Below are 22,140 nucleotides of genomic sequence, written 5' to 3'. Positions count from 1 at the left end.
TAATGCTGGGACTTATGGATGAGCAGTCTCTGTGGGCCCCCTTCCTTTTGGTCCATGTCTCTCAAGCATCTTTTAAAATTTCGGTTATGTCTGTTTTTTCTGCACCTTTACCTCCCAGTCTGCAAACAATTGTGTCTCTCTATTGATTTGTAAGCTTCTCTGGCCAGAGTCCTGGGGCCTCTGGAAAATATTCTTCTGCGTTTCCCTCTTGTGTCCTCTCTGCATCTTTCTCACTATCATCAGAGCAACCTTCATTCCCCTGGCTCTCTTCACTTCCATCATCTTCTATTACCTCTTCTTGCTCACTATCTGCTACAAGACAAGCATACATCTGCTTTGAAACATACAGGATTGATATTGTCCTCTTAGCCTGCTTATGCTACAAACGATTGCCACTTTTTGAGAGCTCACCTTGTCTCACATTCTCAACAGTAGGAGATGATGAGGGACCTGCCACTGCTGCACTCTCTGTAGTGACATCGCTTAGAGCACCTTTAAGGCTTTCTAAGGCTTTTTTACCAGGCGTCAAGACCAGCTTTGTGATATCCCACAAAATTGCCAAAAACAGTAAGCTATTTTCTGAAGGGGAGTTTATTAAAGAGTGTTTGGTGGACTCTGCTGCGCTAATATGCCCAGAGAAAAAAGAGACGTTTGAGAACGTGCCGCAGAATTGAGTTTAGCCTATTGGTCCGGCCCTCCACAATAGAGGATGGATACCCGAGCCCGACGGGACCCGATGGGACCCAACGGGCCGGGCCGAGTTTGGACAGATATTTAGAAATGATATTCGGGTTTGGGTCGGGCTTTTGGCATTTGTTGTAAAATGGTGCTGCGGCTCCTTTAAAAGAGCTCAGTGTGTGTGTGTGTGTGTGTGTGTGTGTGTGTGCGTGGAAAGTGGGCAGAAGAGAGATAGAGAAAGAGGAAGCAGACGTGTAGAGGTGACTGGAGCAGAGTTGGTGGAATAAGTTTAAGTTTTGTACACGGTGTGACAAAGCCAAGTCCAAGCCCGACGTTATTCATGTTATAACGTCGGCCCTGGAGGTAACGAGTCTCCCCTGGTTTAAACAGCTTATTAACGTGAGCTTGTTGCCCCGTGTGAGCTGATGACCTCATCTGTTGACATTTCTGAATGCCTTCCTACAGCTGCTTAATAAAAGCTTTCCACACAAACAAACGTACATGTGTCATTAGTATGAGAAAAAAAAATTATATTTTAACTGTGTCGGGCTCGGACATAAATATCTTAATGCCTGTCGTGCTCTGTCGGACACGGGCCGGGCTCGGACAGAAAAATGCGGCCCAATCCGCACTCTACTCCACAACCGTCCCTGTTTCTCCTGTGGCCCCTTGGGAAAATGAATTGCCCACCCCTGGACTAGAGTCTATCATAGGTCTAGATGAAACGGGTTAGGCTATTGAGAATGTTATTTTTCATTTGAATGTTTATGCCGCGGCCGGAAAATTAACAAGCGACGTCATTGCGTTATAATCGATTATGGTCGGCCACTGCATCGATGCAGCATCGTCCATGTCTGCACCTCGATTATTTGATTCATTTCAACACCTCTAGTTATAATGGCATAAAACATAAAAAGGAAAAATGTAAGTTAAATATCTTTGATAATTTATTTTACAAAAATAGAAAAACAGAAGATGGACATGTAAAATGCGAAGTAGTGGTTTTTTTTTGGCTAAACTTTTAACTATTGTTTCTACCGAGATGTATTCACGGACGCTCGGACATTTGTAAATTCGACGAACCATACGTTTTTCTAAGCTTTTTCTAAGTGTTTTTGGCGATATTTTATACAAAACATGCTTTTTCAAACCTGGCGGCGGGTTTTTGGGTAATTAATATTAGCTTGATATTAGCTTAAACCATTCAGAGTAGTTGTGATTCTGCTCCTCACCTTTCTTTTGGAAGAAATTTGTTAGCAGTTGTTTTCCCTCTCTTTGCTCTCTTTCTCTTTGCTTTCTTTCTTTTCTTTTTTGTGACCCCGATTTTACTTTCTTGAACTGTGTCAACTCAAGGCACGTTGACACGCATCAGCAGAAGATCAGCAGTCACTTGGGTCAGATCATTAGCCTGTTCTGTTAGGGGTAGCTCCCTCTCCAACCTGTGTGTTTGTCTGTGTGTCTCTGTGTGTGTGGCCGTGTGTTTCCACTTGGAGTGCTGGAGGCGTGTCCTGGAGGAAGTAGGTCAAGGGGAGTGGCCGATTCACCTGCACAGCCGTTTTCTTCTCAGCTGCAGCTCATCTACTACAATCACCCAGCAATACTTAAGATCTGGCTGATTCCCCTGTCGGCGCCAGTTCGTTATCAACACTCAAGTGTGTCCGCTCCGACCTGCCTCTGCTGTACCTACAACCTCCAGTCTCACCACCAGCCGAATTTTCCGCCTGTGGAAGCCACTCCAACCCAACTCAGCCTGTCCGCCTCGATACTCAGCCTCCCTGGATCCTCCTCTCTCAGCTCGGTTCCGCAACTCGGACAGCCAGGAATCCCCTCGCTCCTGCATTATCCTCACTCTTCAATTGAGTATAACTGTTTGTTCATTAAAACCTTTACAAACCACTCTTTCTGTCTGTGCGTGTGTAATCTCTGCGTTCTGGGTCAGATCATTAGCCTGTTCAGAGACGAATCCTCGTGCCGGGTGGACTAAAGCATTTTTATGCCTTTTTTAAGGGGTAATAGTGGCCTCGGAGAGCCTCACTATTTTTTTACAAAGTTTAGTTTCTCAACCGATTTATTCAGGCAATTTAAATTTAGGTATGAGTTATGACATTACTTAAAAATATTATTATAATTGTTATATTCATTTCAACACCTCTAGTTATAATGGCATAAAACATAAAAAGGAAAAATGTAAGTTAAATATCTTTGATAATTTATTTTACAAAAATAGAAAAACAGAAGATGGACATGTAAAATGCGAAGTAGTGGTTTTTTTTTGGCTAAACTTTTAACTATTGTTTCTACCGAGATGTATTCACGGACGCTCGGACATTTGTAAATTCGACGAACCATACGTTTTTCTAAGCTTTTTCTAAGTGTTTTTGGCGATATTTTATACAAAACATGCTTTTTCAAACCTGGCGGCGGGTTTTTGGGTAATTAATATTAGCTTGATATTAGCTTAAACCATTCAGAGTAGTTGTGATTCTGCTCCTCACCTTTCTTTTGGAAGAAATTTGTTAGCAGTTGTTTTCCCTCTCTTTGCTCTCTTTCTCTTTGCTTTCTTTCTTTTCTTTTTTGTGACCCCGATTTTACTTTCTTGAACTGTGTCAACTCAAGGCACGTTGACACGCATCAGCAGAAGATCAGCAGTCACTTGGGTCAGATCATTAGCCTGTTGAATCCTCATGCCGGGTGGACTAAAGCATTTTGCGTCTTTTTTAAGGGGTAATAGTGGCCTCGGAGAGCCTCCACTATTTTTTTACAAAGTTTAGTTTCTCAACCGATTTATTCAGGCAATTTAAATTTAGGAATGAGTTATGACATTACTTAAAAATATTATTATATTATTATAATTGTTATTATTATTATTATTATTATTATTATTATGGGTAATCAGTCCCACTTTATTACACTTGTGCATTCCATAAACTTTTGTTGCCGTAGCCTATTCTTTTAGTTGCAACCCTGGCAGGGGTAAGCGATCGTGGGAGCAAATAAAAAAACTGCAATAAATGTAAAAACCGATGTGTCGCGTTGGCAACAAACAGCTCAAGAAGCTGACAAGGATAAGTAATTGCCTAATATAATTGACTAAATATAGGCCTTAGTGGTCCCCTAATACTGTATCTGAAGTCTCTTTTATATAGGCCTTAGTGGTCCCCTAATACTGTATCTGAAGTCTCTTTTATATAGGCCTTAGTGGTCCCCTAATACTGTATCTGAAGTCTCTTTTATATAGACCTTAGTGGTCCCCTAATACTGTATCTGAAGTCTCTTTTATATAGACCTTAGTGGTCCCCTAATACTGTATCTGAAGTCTCTTTTTATATAGGCCTTAGTGGTCCCCTAATACTGTATCTGAAGTCTCTTTTTATATAGGCCTTAGTGGTCCCCTAATACTGTATCTGAAGTCTCTTTTATATAGGCCTTAGTGGTCCCCTAATACTGTATCTGAAGTCTCTTTTATATAGGCCTTAGTGGTCCCCTAATACTGTATCTGAAGTCTCTTTTATATAGGCCTTAGTGGTCCCCTAATACTGTATCTGAAGTCTCTTTATATAGGCCTTAGTGGTCCCCTAATACTGTATCTGAAGTCTCTTTTATATAGGCCTTAGTGGTCCCCTAATACTGTATCTGAAGTCTCTTTATATAGGCCTTAGTGGTCCCCTAATACTGTATCTGAAGTCTCTTTATATAGGCCTTAGTGGTCCCCTAATACTGTATCTGAAGTCTCTTTATATAGGCCTTAGTGGTCCCCTAATACTGTATCTGAAGTCTCTTTTATATAGGCCTCAGTGGTCCCCCTAATACTGTATCTGAAGTCTCTTTTATATAGGCCTTAGTGGTCCCCTAATACTGTATCTGAAGTCTCTTTTTATATAGGCCTTAGTGGTCCCCTAATACTGTATCTGAAGTCTCTTTTATATAGACCTTAGTGGTCCCCTAATACTGTATCTGAAGTCTCTCTTTTATATAGACCTTAGTGGTCCCTCTAATACTGTATCTGAAGTCTCTTTTATATAGGCCTTAGTGGTCCCCTAATACTGTATCTGAAGTCTCTTTTATATAGACCTTAGTGGTCCCCTAATACTGTATCTGAAGTCTCTTTTATATAGACCTTAGTGGTCCCCTAATACTGTATCTGAAGTCTCTTTTATATAGACCTTAGTGGTCCCCCTAATACTGTATCTGAAGTCTCTTTTATATAGGCCTTAGTGGTCCCCTAATACTGTATCTGAAGTCTCTTTTATATAGGCCTTAGTGGTCCCCTAATACTGTATCTGAAGTCTCTTTTATATAGGCCTTAGTGGTCCCCTAAAACTACTGAAGTCCCGAAATTCAGCCTTGGTGCAGAATTACAGCCACTAGAGCCAGTCCCACAATGAGCTTTCCTTAGGATGTACCATTTCTGTGTCTGTAGCTTTAAATGCTATTGAGGAGGAGAGAGGGGGGGGCAAGGTGGAGGGTGGGGGTGGGGGTGTGGCCTTGACCAACTGCCACTTTGCTCGTTTGAAAGCCATGATGTCTCTCTCTCATGGGTGGGCCAAATTCTCTGGGCGGGCAAAGCAGAGAAAGGGGAGGTAACCTTTCCCCTTATGACGTCATAAACAATAAGGTGTGCCTTATTTGCACTATTAAAGTATTGTTCCGGATTCCAGCATTAAGTTGTGGTGCGTATTTTATCTTCTTCGGACCTAAAGTTAACTCGGTAACCCCAAATCTTGCTTCGTAGTAGCAGCCAAATTACTGCATACATATTTTTTGCTTATATCATTACAAATGTTTTATGTCATACAAGGCCTGTTATGTTAAAAATTTAATGGTTATCTTTGTCTCACAATGGAGCGTACATTTACTCTGTTCACAGAAAGACACAGAGCATGAAGTACGAGAGATCATCAGGAACAATCTCCATTTACAAGGAAAGGTAAGAATACTTTGAGCTTTAATAACAGTCAGTGTACTGCCATTCTATTTCAGATTAACTGAACATGATGTCATACTTTATATTTACACAACAGATGGATTAATAAGGGTTGGTAGTGGATAGTCTTAATAGTAACGGTGGTCGTGCACTAGTGAGGAAGACAGACTAATTACTACTACTACTACTATTACTATGTAATTTATATCTCAATGAAATTGAAAATGAAGTTCATTTTGCTTTGTATTGTCCAAATTATCATGATTTAAGATAGCAATTATTTGACAAAGTAAAAGAGAGGAGGCAGGATATAGATCTGTTAGTGTGTTTTTTTAACATAGAACATTTTTATTTGCAGACTTTTTAGAACAAGCTAAAAGAAAGACTGCTTTGTATAGATGATTCCCTTTATTTTGTGCAAAGTAGAGTATGTTGTGTGTGGACATTGGAGCAGAAGCTGTGGATGAAATTACTTTGGTATTGGTGTCATGTAATTCTGTGTGGAATGGGCCACTTGGTTGCATGACATGTCAATAAAATAGCATTCATTCATCTCGTAACAGCTCCAACATTTGGTTCACAATTTAGCTCAAATCCACCAAATATACATTTGACCTGAGTGCTTATAGAAGTCCACAGCCTCGACACACATTTGAATAGATGTCCTCAGTGACTGTATGTGTGTGTCTTGTACAGCTGGAGGACCCAGCTATTCGTTGGCAGATGGCTCTATACAGAGACCTCCCTAATCACTATGAGGACACCTCTGACCCAGAGAAGACTGTGGAGAGAGTCCTGGAGATCGCTCATGTCCTCTTCCACCTAGACCAGGTGTGTGTGTGTGTGTGTGTGTGTGTGTGTGTGTGTGTGTGTGTGTGTGTGTGTGTGTGTGAGTGTGTTTGTTTGAGTGTGTTTGAGTGTGTATGAGAGTGAGTAAGTCACAGTTCTATGTTATCATATTTGGGTTGATGTACTGTACATATGTGCTCCTCCTGAAGAAGACCGGCTTTATTAAGGAGAAGCTGGCCAGCAGAAAAGCTAATGTCATTAGCCATTATTAAAGGTGCCCCAACTGCAAAATTAGACACAAGCATGTCTGCTGTTTGAAGACAATGATGTTTACAAATGCACTTTCGCATCGCCAGTCTGGCTAGTCCACAAAACATTCCGGGATGGGAGAAAAACATGCTCTGGTTTATTGGCATTTCTTTAAACCAATGACAATCGTCTTGGGCGGTGCTAAGCCCAGACGCAATTACAGTGCCTCTGCAAAATAGCCTCGGGAAAGAACTTGTTTTGGTGGAACATGTGTACGTTGGGTTAGGGTAGAACGTATGTTTTAGTCTTGCAACAGAAAACTCTGATTGGACAGATAGTCTAGCTAGCTGTCTGGATTTACCCTGCAGAGATCTGAGGAGAAGTTAACCATAGTCCTCACAAATCCACCAGAGGTTAGAACGCCGACACAAAGAGGGAGGAAGATAACGGACATCCGGTGGATCTTCCAGTGGCAATGGAGCAATCCCCTAAATGAATCGTCGTCGATATAGACTGCACTTCTCCTAACCAGTTGTCCTAAAGATGTAGGCTATATGGCCTCCAGACAGTGTGCTGCGTCAGAAGAAAGTCTGCGAATGACGCAGCGACTTAAGTTCTTCTCGCCTTGACCTACCCGCATGTGAAAACCAAATGCTTTTGTCACGTCATAGAGAGAGAGTAACAGGCTGCGGCTAGGGATTAAAAAGAGGATGGAAAATACTGATTTAAAGGGGAACTATGCAGTTTTTTTAGCTTAATTAACCTTAACTGAACAGCTTCGGAGTCATTGGAATGCTTATATGACTTTTTTCGGGTTGAATGGTGGTCGTCTCGCTCCCCCCTAGCACCTGTGAGCGGAAAAACAGGAAAAACCACCCTTGCAACTCAGCGTCAGGAAGTATGGCGTGATATCAGGTCTCGCCATGTAACAAATTGCTTCACGGCACTGCACACATACGCCCATCCAGGAACCGGCTAGCTATAAGAAGAAGGTAGAGATGGAGTTTATCACACTATCGTCATGGCTGAGCCAGCAAAAAAGAAGCAGAAAGCTAGGAAAGCATTGTGGGAGGAACAGAGAAAGAGGAAACGGCAGACTGATCAAGCGAGGAGTCAGACACAAGTAAACATAGGAGCTGCCAAATATCTATTCTGAAGCTGTAGGGGGAGCTCTATAGGGAAACCTGTAGGGGGGGGCTCTATAGAGAAACCTGTAGGGGGGGGCTCTATAGAGAAACCTGTAGGGGGGGCTCTATAGAGAAACCTGTAGGGGGGCTCTATAGAGAAACCTGTAGGGGTGAGCTCTATATAGAAACCTGTAGGGGGAGCTCTATAGAGAAATCTGTAGGGGGAGCTCTATAGAGAAATCTGTAGGGGGCGCTCTATAGAGAAACCTGTAGGGGAGGCTCTATAGAGAAACTTGTAGGGGGGCTCTATAGAGAAACCTGTAGGGGGAGCTCTATAGAGAAACCTGTAGGGGGGGCTCTATAGAGAAACCTGTAGGGGGGAGCTCTATAGAGAAACCTGTAGGGGGGGCTCTATAGAGAAACCTGTAGGGGAGGCTCTATAGAGAAACCTGTAGGGGGGCTCTATAGAGAAACCTGTAGGGGAGCTCTATAGAGAAACCTGTAGGGGGAGCTCTATAGGCTCTATAGAGAAACCTGTAGGGGAGCTCTATAGAGAAACCTGTAGGGGGGCTCTATAGAGAAACCTGTAGGGGAGCTCTATAGAGAAACCTGTAGGGGGAGCTCTATAGAGAAACCTGTAGGGGGAGCTCTATAGAGAAACCTGTAGGGGGGGGCTCTATAGAGAAACCTGTAGGGGAGCTCTATAGAGAAACCTGTAGGGGGAGCTCTATAGAGAAACCTGTAGGGGAGGCTCTATAGAGAAACCTGTAGGGGAGGCTCTATAGAGAAACCTGTAGGGGAGGCTCTATAGAGAAACCTGTAGGGGGGGGCTCTATAGAGGGGGGCTCTATAGAGAAACCTGTAGGGGAGGCTCTATAGAGAAACCTGTAGGGGGAGCTCTATAGAGAAACCTGTAGGGGGAGCTCTATAGAGAAACCTGTAGGGGGGCTCTATAGAGAAACCTGTAGGGGGAGCTCTATAGAGAAACCTGCGAGCAAAAAGCAAGAAAACAGCGAAGAAATGGCCAAAACTGCATAGCGCCTCTTTAACATGAATTTAAAAATGACTATACTAATTAGCTCGTTCTTTTGTCCTAACTGACTAACTTCATGGAGACAGCTGATGTTAGCTGTCCTTCAGCTGTCAGAGTCCGCTTCCACTTCATATAATAACCTCTAGTAGCTGTCTTCTCATTTACGTGGCAATCTGCAAGAAACACTCGCTAATAAACTGCAAAAAAAGTAGAGACAGCACCGTTAGCATGGTGGCTAACACTAATGTTACTCTGTTTGTGACATCTCGGCTGTGTTCTAACATGATGTCAGTGTGCTAACCAAGCCCGTTAGCCTTTACAACGGCGCCGTTTAACTACACTTGTTAGATAATGTTTAATTACAGAGTTCTCTGTTGATTTGTGTTTTTGCCGCTGTGTGCTCTTAGTTGAAAATTAACGTTAAAAAAAGCAATGTGCCAGAAATGCAATGCGCCGTGACGTAGATGCCCCTTTGAGGCTATGTTTGAAGTCCCTCTAGTGGACAGAATGTATAACAACAGCCACATGTTGATAGTGGCATTGGCAATGAATAAGCCTGAGTAGGGTAGTAAATATTAATAATATGCTGAATTTAAGCACTAAATATTCAAATATAATTTGAATATTAACAATTTTGTTATAGAGGGAGATTGTAAAGCTCTAGTACTGAGTGGTTCAGTCTGTGTGTTTAGGTTGAACATCCTCAGCGCAGTAAGAAGGCTGTGTGGCACAAACTGCTGTCCAAACAGAGGAAGAGAGCAGTGGTTGCTTGCTTCAGGATGGCACCGCTCTATAACCTGCCCAGGTATATTACCCCCCCCATACACACACATACACTGTATACAGTGGGCACATTTGTATACTGTGCATGTGTTATATCTAATAAGAAAGACTTAGCTTTTATTCCCACCGTATCTCCTCCAAACTAGGCACCGGGCTGTCAACTTGTTCCTGCAGGGCTATGAGAAGACCTGGATTGAGGCAGAGGAACACTACTTTGAGGATAAACTCATAGAGGACCTCGCTGTAAGTTTGTTGCAATGGAATTATTTTTTAAAGTTGTCCTTAACAGTCCATAAGGCTATTATTTTTTCAGTGTTTGCCATAGAGTCTCTGTGATTGTGAATGTTTGTTTATTTCAGAAACCGGGTGTCCAGGAGCCGTCAGAGGAAGAGGAGGGGCTAAAACACATTGATCCGCTGCATCAGCTCATTCAGCTTTTCAGCAGAACAGCCCTCACAGAGAAGTGGTGGGTTCTTGTAGATATATGTAAAATACAAGGTTCTAGCACATGTTTCTGCTCCAACATAAGTTAAAGGTAATATGTCTGCAGTATGTCTACACCCCCTAGGGGAGGCCCAGAGTTGTAGCAGGGGGTGCGCAATTAACGATAAATAAATAATGCATGGTTCTGCTGCACTGCTAGCAAAGCATGGACAAATTTGTGAAAGGACTGCCAGGTAAACATAAAGCAGACAATGAAGCTACACCAAACACCACAACTACTAAAACAAAGGCAAGGAAATACGAAGTGGGGACCACAGTTCAATCTAAGGAGCCTGAATCGACTGCCAACTGTCGTCTCGTTGACTATCCCTTCGCGGAGAGAAACAGCTGATTGTTGCGCACCTCTCTCGCTCTCTGTCTCCTTAACGTAGAAACAGCTGATAGTGGCGCACCTCACAATTAGGAATTGGGGGTGAGGGAGTGCCACTGCATCTTTACTAGTAAAATAAGGCAGTACTCTATCTGTCCAGTCAAACTTTACCTCTGCCAAACAAGTATGTGGATCTGTCTGACTGTTGACTGATGTTCAACTCACTTGTTTATATCTTCTCTTTGCTGATTCACAGTCAAGAGTTTTGGGAACTGTTGGGAAGGGAGCGGTTGTTCGTGATTTGCTTCCAGGCAGCATGTTTTGAATCAAAAGATTAGCTTAAAGTGACGAAAAGTTGCAGCTGCACTTGATTGTCAGTTGGATCAGCAGTACCATTGGACCCCTCATATAACCAGAGTCATTTCAGTCAATGCTGCAATAAAAAAAGAGCTTGATGCAGCTTTAATAATAAAGCCTGTTCAGTCAATTGTGTAGTCAGTCAACTTCTGCTGTGTGTGTGTGTGTGTGTGTGTGTGTTTTGTGTTGCAGTAAACTGGATGAGGATAATCTCTACATGGCCTATGCTGACATCATGGCTAAGGTACCAGCTACTGAATACCAGCACTAGAAACCTTTTCATTACTGTACTCAGAAGTGAATTATCTGTATTATCACAGGGTGATGATAGTCCTTTTGCAACACATTTTCCCTCTGCTGTCCACTGTCTCTCATCTTTATCACTCTTCCCTCCTTCAGAGTTGTCATGATGAAGAAGATGAGGATGGAGAGGAAGTGAAGAGTTTTGAAGTAGGTGATCAGCCGCTCACTCTGTCTATCCGTCAGTCCCCATGATGGTCTTGGCTGTGAACGTGTATGCTGCTGCCTGTCAGACGTGTGCCTTGTTTCACATAAACAGGAGAAGGAGATGGAGAAGCAGAAGCTGTTGTATCAGCAGGCTCGGCTGCATGACCGAGGAGCTGCTGAGATGGTGCTTCAAACCATCAGCGCTAGCAAAGGTAGGTCCTGCCTCCCACTGTAACTACTTTACTGTAACACTACTATTTGAATGATTGTGCTATATAGCCACTTTCAGTGCTCAGGTTTATGCATGTAGGTGTAAGCTGAAGTGCTAACGTGCTACTTTGCACAACTCCAAAGCCTCTTTAAAAGTGTTTACAAATTAAAAGCAGTCAGCGTCCATTACAATTATGGACTATTCAAACTTTTACAGATAATTTTTACAGGATTAATAATGATAATAACTAATCAGTAACAGTGTCACCGCTGGTCTGTCTGACTGCTAGTTTGGGTGGTGTCATTTTCTTTAGTCTGTGGCCCAACAGGTAAATTAGCTCTCCAAGCTAACGTTGGTCAAACTGTTGACATATGAAAGCATCAAACACATTTTAAAAATGAATGAGATGAGAGTGTATCCAGTTGTTCATCGTCTCCGTTCATTCAGGAGTTTTCTATCCGGAAATTATTGTAAACCAGCATTGTGATTGGGTCTATATATTACATGTAAAAGTACATTGATTCTTCATTGAGTGAGACAGGGACTTTGGAATGCCCCTGATTCCTGGTAGATGAAGAACTAGTGTCCAGTTGTTTTCTCTGTGTGTGGTTTCCTCTTCACCAGGTGAGATGGGTCCCATGGTGGCCTCTACTCTGAAGCTGGGCATAGCTATTCTCAATGGAGGAAACTCTACTGTACAGCAGGTATTTCAAAGTTACTTTTCTTTCTGTCATGTACATGGCAGTTTTATTATGATTCTTTCATTGTTGCTGTTTCCATTGTTTGCTCAGTTGTCACTTTTATTAGGCAAACCTGTAAATTCTAATCAGAGGTGTCAAAAGTATTCACATTCATTACTCAGGTAGAAGTATAGATACTAGGGTTTAAAAAGACTTCTGTAGAAGTTGAAGTATCAACTCAAGCTTTTTACTCAAGTAAAAGTATAAAAGTACTGGCTTCAAGACTACTTAAAGTATAAAAGTAAAAGTAATGTAAGGGGGAAAAAAATAATATCAATATGCTTTTTCAAATTAGACGGCGAGTTTTGGAAACGATGAGCTCGTGGTACTTGGGTTAGCAGAGCTTGCGGCGCATTCGAAAGGAGTTGTTTTTGCATCCAACCATTTTCAAAAATTCTTCCAGGTACGGCCAGGGATGTAGGAGGGTCGGCTGGTCTTCCTGGCTACCAACCTCCTCGCTGGTGCTTGGTTGGGACATTTTGTTCGAGTTCTCTTGAGTCTCTGCCACGGACATCTTCGTACTAGTACTAGGCTACATACGGACATCTTTGTACTAGTACTAGGCTATATACGGACATCTTCGTACTAGTACTAGGCTACATACGGACATCTTTGTACTAGTACTAGGCTATATACGGACATCTTTGTACTAGTACTAGGCTACATACGTCTGCTATTAACTTGCTGGAGTGTGACGTGATTTGTGTCAGGTGCAGGTGCGATGGATCACGTACAAACTAATAGGGTGTCGGAATGGTATATGGTTATACTTCTCATCCAACCACAATCTCACCTCTCAGTATAATGTTATCCAGTACAACACCACATTTATTGTACTTATGAGAATAATGTACCTATAATTGAATTTACACATTTTTGACAATGTCAGCAAAAACCGAACATTCTGAGCTTGGTAAAGGTACTGTCGATGTTTTGGCAGGCCGGTTGTATTGGACTGAACAACAGGAACACGTGTACAATAAATGCAAACCAATTCAGTATTCCTGTGAAGTGTATTGTGTTTGTTGAGACCCTGTTCTCAATGAGGAATTAAGACCATATTGTATAGTTGTTCATATTATTGTGTCCACCTCCACTTGTTTTAAAGCATATTTTGGTCTGAAATATAACTCATCTGTCTCATTGTCCTTTGTGGTTTTCTCTGTCTCTTTGACAGAAAATGTTGGATTATCTGAAAGACAAAAAGGATGTGGGCTTTTTTCAGAGTCTGGCTGGTCTGATGCAGTCATGCAGGTAACACTACAAACTCTTTCTGTTTCAAGACTGAAACACATATTCACCCTTTGCACGTGACGTCACGCTCCACTCGCGCGAATTATGAACGCCATGACGGACGGCGGAAGAGCTATATATATATATATATATATATATATATATGCTGTAGATGGACGGCAAGCTAAACTCGGCAAGTGTTTGTGTTCTCACATTCACAATCTGCAGAGTAATCCTCACCAACACAAGCATGTGTATGTATTGCCTTTCTGTTTTAAATGAGTGATAAATAAAATTATCCTCAACCAGCTAGCTGCCGTGCTAACCAGCTGTCCTGCTAACAGGTCCAACCTGATGATGACCCACATAACTAGCTAACAGCGGTTATTCACTGACCTAACTACATATCCAAAAAAGAAAGCCGTTCCCTTGATCATTTAACTTAACACACATACAAAAAATATCGGTTAAATTAAAGAGGACATGGCACGGAAACTAGCTTCAAAAACGAGTTAAATGCAGGTCTGTGGAGCTCCTACCCCGGCTAGCTAACGAGCTAGCTGCAGCTAGCTTTGGACTGCTCGCTAGCTGCTGCCCATCGCGTCGTAATATCCACCGGTCAAATCTAAACATAGGCTACACGGCGAATATAATCACAGATAAGAAGATGGCTAGATGTTACAATTATGCGTGGTTAGTACTGATCATATACACTCCGTGATTTACTGCATGGATTAACGTGTGATAGATAATTAATGACTGCACTTCCCAGAGCTGGGATGTGTTCAGGATCCTTTAGCTAGGAAGTTGCATTGGCACACCCAGTGAACAACGGTATGTGGGTAGCCACGACCGACCATGTCCTCTAAAACCATGGGCTACGTGTTATATAAATCTTTACTTAAGTAAAGAATAGATGGTAATACAAAATAAACCCTAGATTGATGTCTTATCTTTGCCATTATGAGGTACCTCCCCCCGCCGTTAGCGTAGCATCGCGTACCTGTAACCCAGCCAGCTACAAAGAACTGGGAAGCATCCAGACTTTTAAAGCTTTGAGATCAGCACCAGTATATGGGGGTACCCCGTTTACCACATAGTGGTACAGATCAGCACCAGTATATGGGGGTACCCCGTTTACCACATAGTGGTACAGATCAGCACCAGTATATGGGGGTACCCCGTTTACCACATAGTGGTACAGATCAGCACCAGTATATGGGGGTACCCCGTTTACCACATAGTGGTACAGATCGTGTGGACTGAAGTCGGGCAGACTCGGTGATTTAATGAGGTCCGTGAAAACGGAGGGAGAAAGAATTAAGGGTCGGTATGCAATCCTGCTATCTCCAACTTCTCCAAATACTGCTCTTTGTGAGCACCTACCAGATGCCCTACCTCGACCGATAACGGCACGACAACTTGTTGTTCAATAGAAGAAGCCATATAAAGCCATAAATACAGTTTATTTAGTGTTATGTATTTCAAACTGATTGAAACTATGAAACTTTCTACTCATCTACTACCGTTTAGCCTGTGCTTCCGCCGTCCGTCATGGCGCCGTCACGTGGTCGTGTGACGTGTTTGCAAAGGGTCAATAGTTACAATGTATTCATAGCACAGGTCACTGGGTTCTGACTGTGGGGTTTTGACAGGCTCACTTAAAGAGCAGTCAAGTCTATTTAGTATAGAAGTATTGATTGAATTCATTTAAAAGAAACAAAACAATCCAAGTCACAGTGACTTTATTGAAGTGCACACTTCAGACACCATCTGGTTATGACCAATAATGAGAGTATGGCATAAATCAGATTATTTGAATTTCTTCATGGACCGTCTCATACACATCCCTATTTCACTATGAAGCAACCCAACCCTAGGAGGGTGAGGAGAGTTGAAGGGGGCAGGTGAAAGAGACAGGTGCGTGTTGAGTTGTAAAAACAATGGGAAGTTAGTCAGCGTTTCCCATAGGTTGACTGCTTTAGCCTGGCAGATGCAATTTATGCCTTACATCGGCATTACCGACAGCTACCAACAACGTTATCTTCACTTCACTTAGCTGACTTTAGCAGTTTAGATAAAACACTCAACTGTCCTGCTGTTCCAGGCGTGAACTAACCACAGACGGTTGCCTTGTTTATGGACTCACGGCAGTGTGGCGCTGCAGTTCACGGCAGTGCGCTGCTGCAGAATGAAAATAGGGGAAACGCAATAGATATTTGGCTTTATTTTTGGGCCCCTTACAGGGGAAACACTGTTCGGGATTGTAGTTTAGCCAGCTGATAAGACCGCTCTCCAACATGCTCAGTATTTGGAGCTGCAGCAGTGGCTGTGATACAGCTCATGGAGGCAGTTAAGATACTTTGACAATAACCTTAACAACTTCAGAGCCAGATTGCATCAAAAATTGAACGTCTTCCCTGAGTCATAACATGGTCAAATCTGAACACACAGGCATGATGCACATATTTCTAGATTCAGTCTGACTTTGCGGAATATCATTATTACATCCATTGCAAATAAACGTCCACGTCACGTTAAGTTTTCTTCAGCATCAAAGTAATCCAGTGATATTTGTCTGTACAATTATGTCTACACTGCAAACAGGAACTGGTAATACTCAACATAGTTGTAATGGTTTATAACAACGGGGCTCAATCAGGGCCAAGGTCAGTGAAGAGAGCACAAAATGACAGAGATTTTTCTTTTTTTAGTGTTTTGGATCTAAATGCATTTGAGAGGCAGAACAAAGCAGAAGGACTGGGAATGGTGACAGAGGAGGGATCAGGTAAGCTTCACTACAGGATGTTTACACCTCATTGGTTTATGTTTTTGAATAGTCATAGCAATAAACGTCCTATGAATATTTCTTTTTCCTGAGATGGAGATTGGTATTTCCCGACGACATATAGTCTGTTGATGTTAAAATGCTTTTCTTCACCAGGTGCAGGTCAAATTCTCAAATGTCACTTAAATTAACCTAAGGATGGTACAGTACATTTAAAGCTACCTATAAAAAAATCACTGCTTGCTAAAACCATTGGTTTCATTCTAAGGTAGCTGAAGGAAAAACCTTTTCTTTTTTTTCTCCAACTGAAAATATCAATGTTTCCCAAGAAGACACGAAAGCAGCACATTTAAAAAAACGTTCTTTTTTTCCTTGTCAAATCATCACTCTTTATCTTGCTTTGTCCCATTTATCCTGTCATCACTTTGGTTGAGCGATTTGTTGATTTTTATCAAGTGGTTATGCAGTACTACCTGTTTTCCATATGCATTATCAAGTATGATTTCCTAATGTACATGTGTATGTGCTTATGATTTGCCTGTTACATCTTATGTGTGTATACCTTTGTTACAAATGTTCACAATCATCCTTTAGACTGATACTTTTCAAAATTCAATTCTCAAATCAAATTCTCTTTTGTTTTACTATTTTGTAGTATTAGATTTTAAAATACAGTCATAACTTGCAAACTGACTAACCACTGGATAATAATAGGTAATTATGAGGAATTGTTCATGCATAAGTTGGTGCGTAAATTATCATCATGTTACTATAGGTGCAGCAATGACATAGGAGTTTGTTTTAAGTAATTTCTAGTCTTGTAAAAGTAGTATGACATTTCTGACTTCTTATCATTATTTCTTTTCACCTCACGTAAACATGAATATTTTAATCCTCATGTTTGCAGAGCATGGGGTACCTAAATGTGTATGGATTATGGAACAAATCATCCCGATGTTATAAGAGACTGTGCCTCATCAGAGAAACCCACCTGCTGGGGTGTTCAATGATTAAAATGACCCAGTGTATGTTAACATTATCCTGACAAGCAGCCTTTTGCAGTTGTGCATTTAATGACTCCGTTGTGTCTAAACAGAGAGCGAAAGAGACTAGCACACACGCATGCACACAGATTAGATGTGTGCAGAGGAGTCAAAAGTATTCACATTCATTACTCAGGTAGAAGTATAAATACTAGGGTTTAAAAAGTATCAACTCAAGCTTTTTACTCAAGTAAAAGTATAAAAGTACTGGTTTCAAAACTACTTAAAGTATAAAAGTAAAGTAATGTAAGGGGAAAAAAATAATATCAATATCCATCCATCCATCTTCGTCCGCTTATCCGGGGTCGGGTCGCGGGGGGAGCAGCTCCAGCAGGGGACCCCAAACTTCCCTTTCCCGAGCCACATTAACCAGCTCCGACTGGGGGATCCCGAGGCGTTCCCAGGCCAGGTTGGAGATATAATTCCTCCACCTAGTCCTGGGTCTCCCCCGAGGCCTCCTCCCAGCTGGATGTGCCTGGAACACCTCCCTAGGGAGGCGCCCAGGGGGCATCCTTACCAGATGCCCGAACCACCTCAACTGGCTACTTTCGACTTGAAGGAGCAGCGGCTCTACTCCGAGCTCCTCACGGATAACTGAGCTTCTCACCCTATCTCTAAGGGAGACGCCAGCTACCCTCCTGAGGAAACCCATTTCGGCCGCTTGTACCCTGGATCTTGATCTTTCGGTCATGACCCAGCCTTCATGGTGAGGGTAGGAACAAAAACTGACCGGTAGATTGAGAGCTTTGCCTTCTGGCTCAGCTCTCTTTTCGTCACAACGGTGCGATAAATTGAATGTAATACCGCGAACAAGACCCCAAGGTACTTGAACTCCTTCACTTGGGGTAAGGACTCATTCCCTACCTGGAGAAGGCACTCCATCAGTTTCCTGCTGAGAACCATGGCCTCAGATTTAGAGGTGCTGATCCTCATCCCGGCTGCGAACCGATCCAGTGAGTGCTGAAGGTCACAGGCCGATGATGCCATCAGGACCACATCATCTGCAAAAAGCAGCGATGAGATCCCCAACCCACCGAACTGCAACCCCTCTCCACCCCGACTACGCCTCGATATCCTGTCCATAAATACTACAAACAGGATTGGTGACAAAGCGCAGCCCTGGTGGAGGCCAACTCTCACCTGAAACGAGTCCGACTTACTGCCGAGAACCCGGACACAGCTCTCGCTTTGGTCGTACAGAGATTGGATGGCCCTGAGAAGGGACCCCCTCACCCCGTACTCCTGCAGCACCTCCCACAGTATCTCCCGGGGCACCCGGTCATACGCCTTCTCCAGATCCACAAAACACATGTAGACCGGTTGGGCATACTCCCAGGCTCCCTCCAGGATCCTTGAGAGTAAAGATCTGGTCCGTTGTTCCACGACCAGGACGGAATCCGCATTGTTCCTCTTCAACCTGAGGTTCGACTATCGACCGAACCCTCCTTTCCAGCACCTTGGAGTAGACTTTAATATAATATAATATATATATATATGATAATATCAATATGCTTTTTCAAATTAGACGGCAAGTTTTGGAAACAATGAGCTTGTGGTACTTGGGTTAGCAGAGCTTGCGGCGCATTCGAAAGGAGTTGTTTTTGCATCCAACCATTTTCAAAAATTCTTCCAGGTACGGCCAGGGATGTAGGAGGGTCGGCTGGTCTTCCTGGCTACCAACCTCCTCGCTGGTGCTTGGTTGGGACATTTTGTTCGAGTTCTCTTGAGTCTCTGCCACGGACATCTTCGTACTAGTACTAGGCTACATACGGACATCTTTGTACTAGTACTAGGCTATATACGGACATCTTTGTACTAGTACTAGGCTACATACGTCTGCTATTAACTTGCTGGAGTGTGACGTGATTTGTGTCAGGTGCAGGTGCGATGGATCACGTACAAACTAATAGGGTGTCGGAATGGTATATGGTTATACTTCTCATCCAACCACAATCTCTATCCGGGTGGTGCGATTTATCTGGATAGGTTGTTTTTTTTGTGTGTGTGTTTTTTTGAATGAAAACAAGCCGAAATTAAATAGGAGTAACGAGGCTATTTTTAAAATGTAAGAAGTAGAAAGTACAGATAATTGCGTGAAAATGTAAAAAGTAGAAGTAAAAAGTCTGCTGTAAAATAATTACTCCAGTAAAGTATAGATGCCCAAAATTTCTACTTAAGTAAGGTAACAAAGTAGTTGTACTTCGTTACTTGACACCTCTGGATGTGTGATTAGAAAAGTGCAGAGGAGCAGAATCGCTTTTTAACCGGCACAGAGAAATGCTTCTGATAGGAATGGCCAGACTACTGATCAGAGGACTTCAGCGGCCGGCGTAAACACGGCGTCAGGTAGCTTCCCTTGGACAAATCGTGTTCTGGTAAAGCAGAAACGTGGCATTACAACTGTAATATAATTACTGTTTTGGAACTTGTAATCCATTACGCTACTAGTTACTTGGGAAAGTAATAATATTACAGTAACGTTAGTCTCGCATTGCCAGACCTTACACAGCGCTGCGGAGGAGGGTCCACACAGCATTCTGGGATGGGAGAAAAACGTGCTCTGGTTTATTGCCCTGGACACAATGACGGTGCCTCTGCAAAAGTCTCGGGAAGGAACTTGTTTTGGTGGAACATGTGTACGTTAAAAAAATTGTTTTATTCGTGCAACAGAAAACTCAGATTGGACAGATAGTCTATATCCACGAGGTTCCACTTCCGGGATTTGTCTACCAGGAATTACTAAAACTGACTTTGTATTAATCATTACTGCACCTATTATAGCATAATGCTAGTCATGGCACAGCTGATAATGTTTTTCTACTCATAATTTCCTCATCATTGTCTTGTTAATACAAAGTATTTAGTAGTAGTTCACTGTGAGTGCACGTCCACGATCAGGCAAGAAGAAAAAAAAATGCACACGGTCTTGATGTTTTAATATTTTAAATATATTATATTTATTTTAGATGACTCCTATTGAGTTTTACTGAGCTGTACAGGTTTTCTGTCAACACATTATTTTTTTCCCATGTTGACCAAACAAAATTCGGAATTCTTTAATCTCTTTTCCCTATATGTAATCTTTTTCTTTGTTTCTTACTTTCTTTCTCTCTTTCTTTCTTCCCCCTGTTTTCCTTTTCTCATTTTGGTTTACTGCACCTTCTTCCCTTCCTCAGTCATCACTCATGAGCGTGGTAATTATGCCTTCTGCCATTTCCTTGTGTGTTGGTTGGTCTCGCTCCTATCTCTGTCTCTCCCTCTGTCTGTCTCTCTGTCTCTCTCTCTCTCTCTCTCTCTCTCTCTCTCTCTCTCTCTCTCACTCACTATGGTTGGTTAGCTGTTGTGTCAGTTCTGTCCAGGTCCTGAGTGTAGACCTTCAGACCTCGTCCTTACCTGCTCTGTGCTTGTAGCTACTTTTTCTTCCCTCACCATTCTAATCTCTCTTTTTCTTGCTAGGCCAATTATAACTTGCTCTCTGGTTGCTTTGGTAGTTGGTCTTTTTATACTGTTTAAAGTCCACTTCTGAATTTTGAAGTAAAATGTTCCACATCTTCCTCTTCCAGAATAAGCAAACTGATGATGATTATGATTACTTCTTTTGAATACAGCATATAGATGTTAAGATTTAAAAATCCAGACATGTACAGGCACAGTTGTAGAAATACAGTTAGTGTCACAACCTGAACCCATGTATGCCTCCCTCTCAGGATTTGTACAGTATCTGGCACATTCTAAATATTACTAATATTTACCATCCTCCACCCTTACCCTCTCGGTCATGTAGTCGACCTAAAGTCAGCTGGTTGTTTTGTCTTAGTAATGGAGATGGTTATTGTGCTGGTTGTTATCCGTTGTGAAGTGTACAATCCCATCTGTGTTCTCAGCCTCTATCTCTGTCCTTTCTGACTCTCTAAGGGCTGCAATGAATACAAAAATACCACAATCAGCCAACCAAAATGGTAGATTAAGCCTCCACTTATTTTTTTTAAATGGATCAAATGACTATGTATAATGGAATTTTAGCGTCTTTAAGCTCGTCGTTTTGGTTTTACAGTTTGCAACGTTACTGTTTTGGTTCAGTCTCAGCGCTCTCATCAACACTGCATCAGACAGCTGTTTTCAGGGCCAAAGCTCTGATAAACCCACTGTAAACTACCTGCTCAGCAGCAAACAGCACATTTAGAGACCATCTGAGGAACAAAATGGAGCATTTACACAACTCCATACATGTGCAAATGTGGCTCTGTGTCTACTGGAATGCGTAATTGGGAACCTTTTGTTAGCATGCTATAAACTCAAGTTTATTACATAACGCTTACTAAAACTAGTGCAGTTTCACCAGTCTAAATTCTTTCATGTAGGCTATCATGTTGAGTTTATAACCGTTTTAAAAAGGTGGTGATTTTTGGAGGATGTAGTTTTGCTATTGAACTGTCTTACTGAGAGGTGTTATAGCTTCATTGATGCAAATTTAGGTGGACAAAATAAAAAGAATATGATTTATTGAACTGTTATAGTACGGCTGATCTTACGTTAAGACAAAAAGATCAGGGCATTCAGTATTAGTACAAACAAAATTACGTTGTAATTGTTTTTAACAGTTTTAAGAAAGTGTAATGCTAAAGAATGTATATTCTCGATAAAGTATTTTATGTATAGATTCATCTGCAAAAAAAACCCAGAAGACATAAATTGCCAGTGGTTGCAGCCCTGCTTATTTCTCATCTCTTACCTTTTCATCCGTTGTGTTTGGACCACCTCTCCTCTTTTTCTCTAAGTGTTGTTGGACTTTAAAGTGGCTGTTTTGTGCCATGCTGCTCTCTAAATGGATGGGGGTGAACTCTGATCCTTCCTTCTTTCCTCCCTCCTCCTCTCTGTTTACTGGCTGAGCTGTGGTCTGTAGTCAGTGTACGTGTCCTTCATG

General features: G+C 42.1%; 1 protein-coding gene across 1 annotated transcript in view; it reads left to right on the top strand.

The window, feature by feature from the left end:
• Nucleotides 1-22,140, top strand: part of ryr2a (ryanodine receptor 2a (cardiac)) — a 172,127-nt gene that overhangs the window by 104,814 nt on the left and 45,173 nt on the right. The window contains exons 74-84 of the mRNA XM_078279587.1: nt 5,546-5,605; nt 6,299-6,433; nt 9,493-9,605; nt 9,730-9,826; nt 9,943-10,049; nt 10,947-10,998; nt 11,154-11,204; nt 11,314-11,413; nt 12,037-12,116; nt 13,330-13,406; nt 16,100-16,173. Coding sequence (XP_078135713.1) covers nt 5,546-5,605; nt 6,299-6,433; nt 9,493-9,605; nt 9,730-9,826; nt 9,943-10,049; nt 10,947-10,998; nt 11,154-11,204; nt 11,314-11,413; nt 12,037-12,116; nt 13,330-13,406; nt 16,100-16,173 — 946 coding nt within the window. The remainder of the gene's footprint in view (nt 1-5,545; nt 5,606-6,298; nt 6,434-9,492; nt 9,606-9,729; nt 9,827-9,942; nt 10,050-10,946; nt 10,999-11,153; nt 11,205-11,313; nt 11,414-12,036; nt 12,117-13,329; nt 13,407-16,099; nt 16,174-22,140) is intronic.

The sequence above is a fragment of the Sander vitreus genome, chromosome 21 (genome assembly GCF_031162955.1).
Source record: "Sander vitreus isolate 19-12246 chromosome 21, sanVit1, whole genome shotgun sequence".
NCBI classification, from domain to species: Eukaryota; Metazoa; Chordata; class Actinopteri; order Perciformes; family Percidae; genus Sander; species Sander vitreus.
This window is presented reverse-complemented; position numbering and strand designations above follow the sequence as displayed.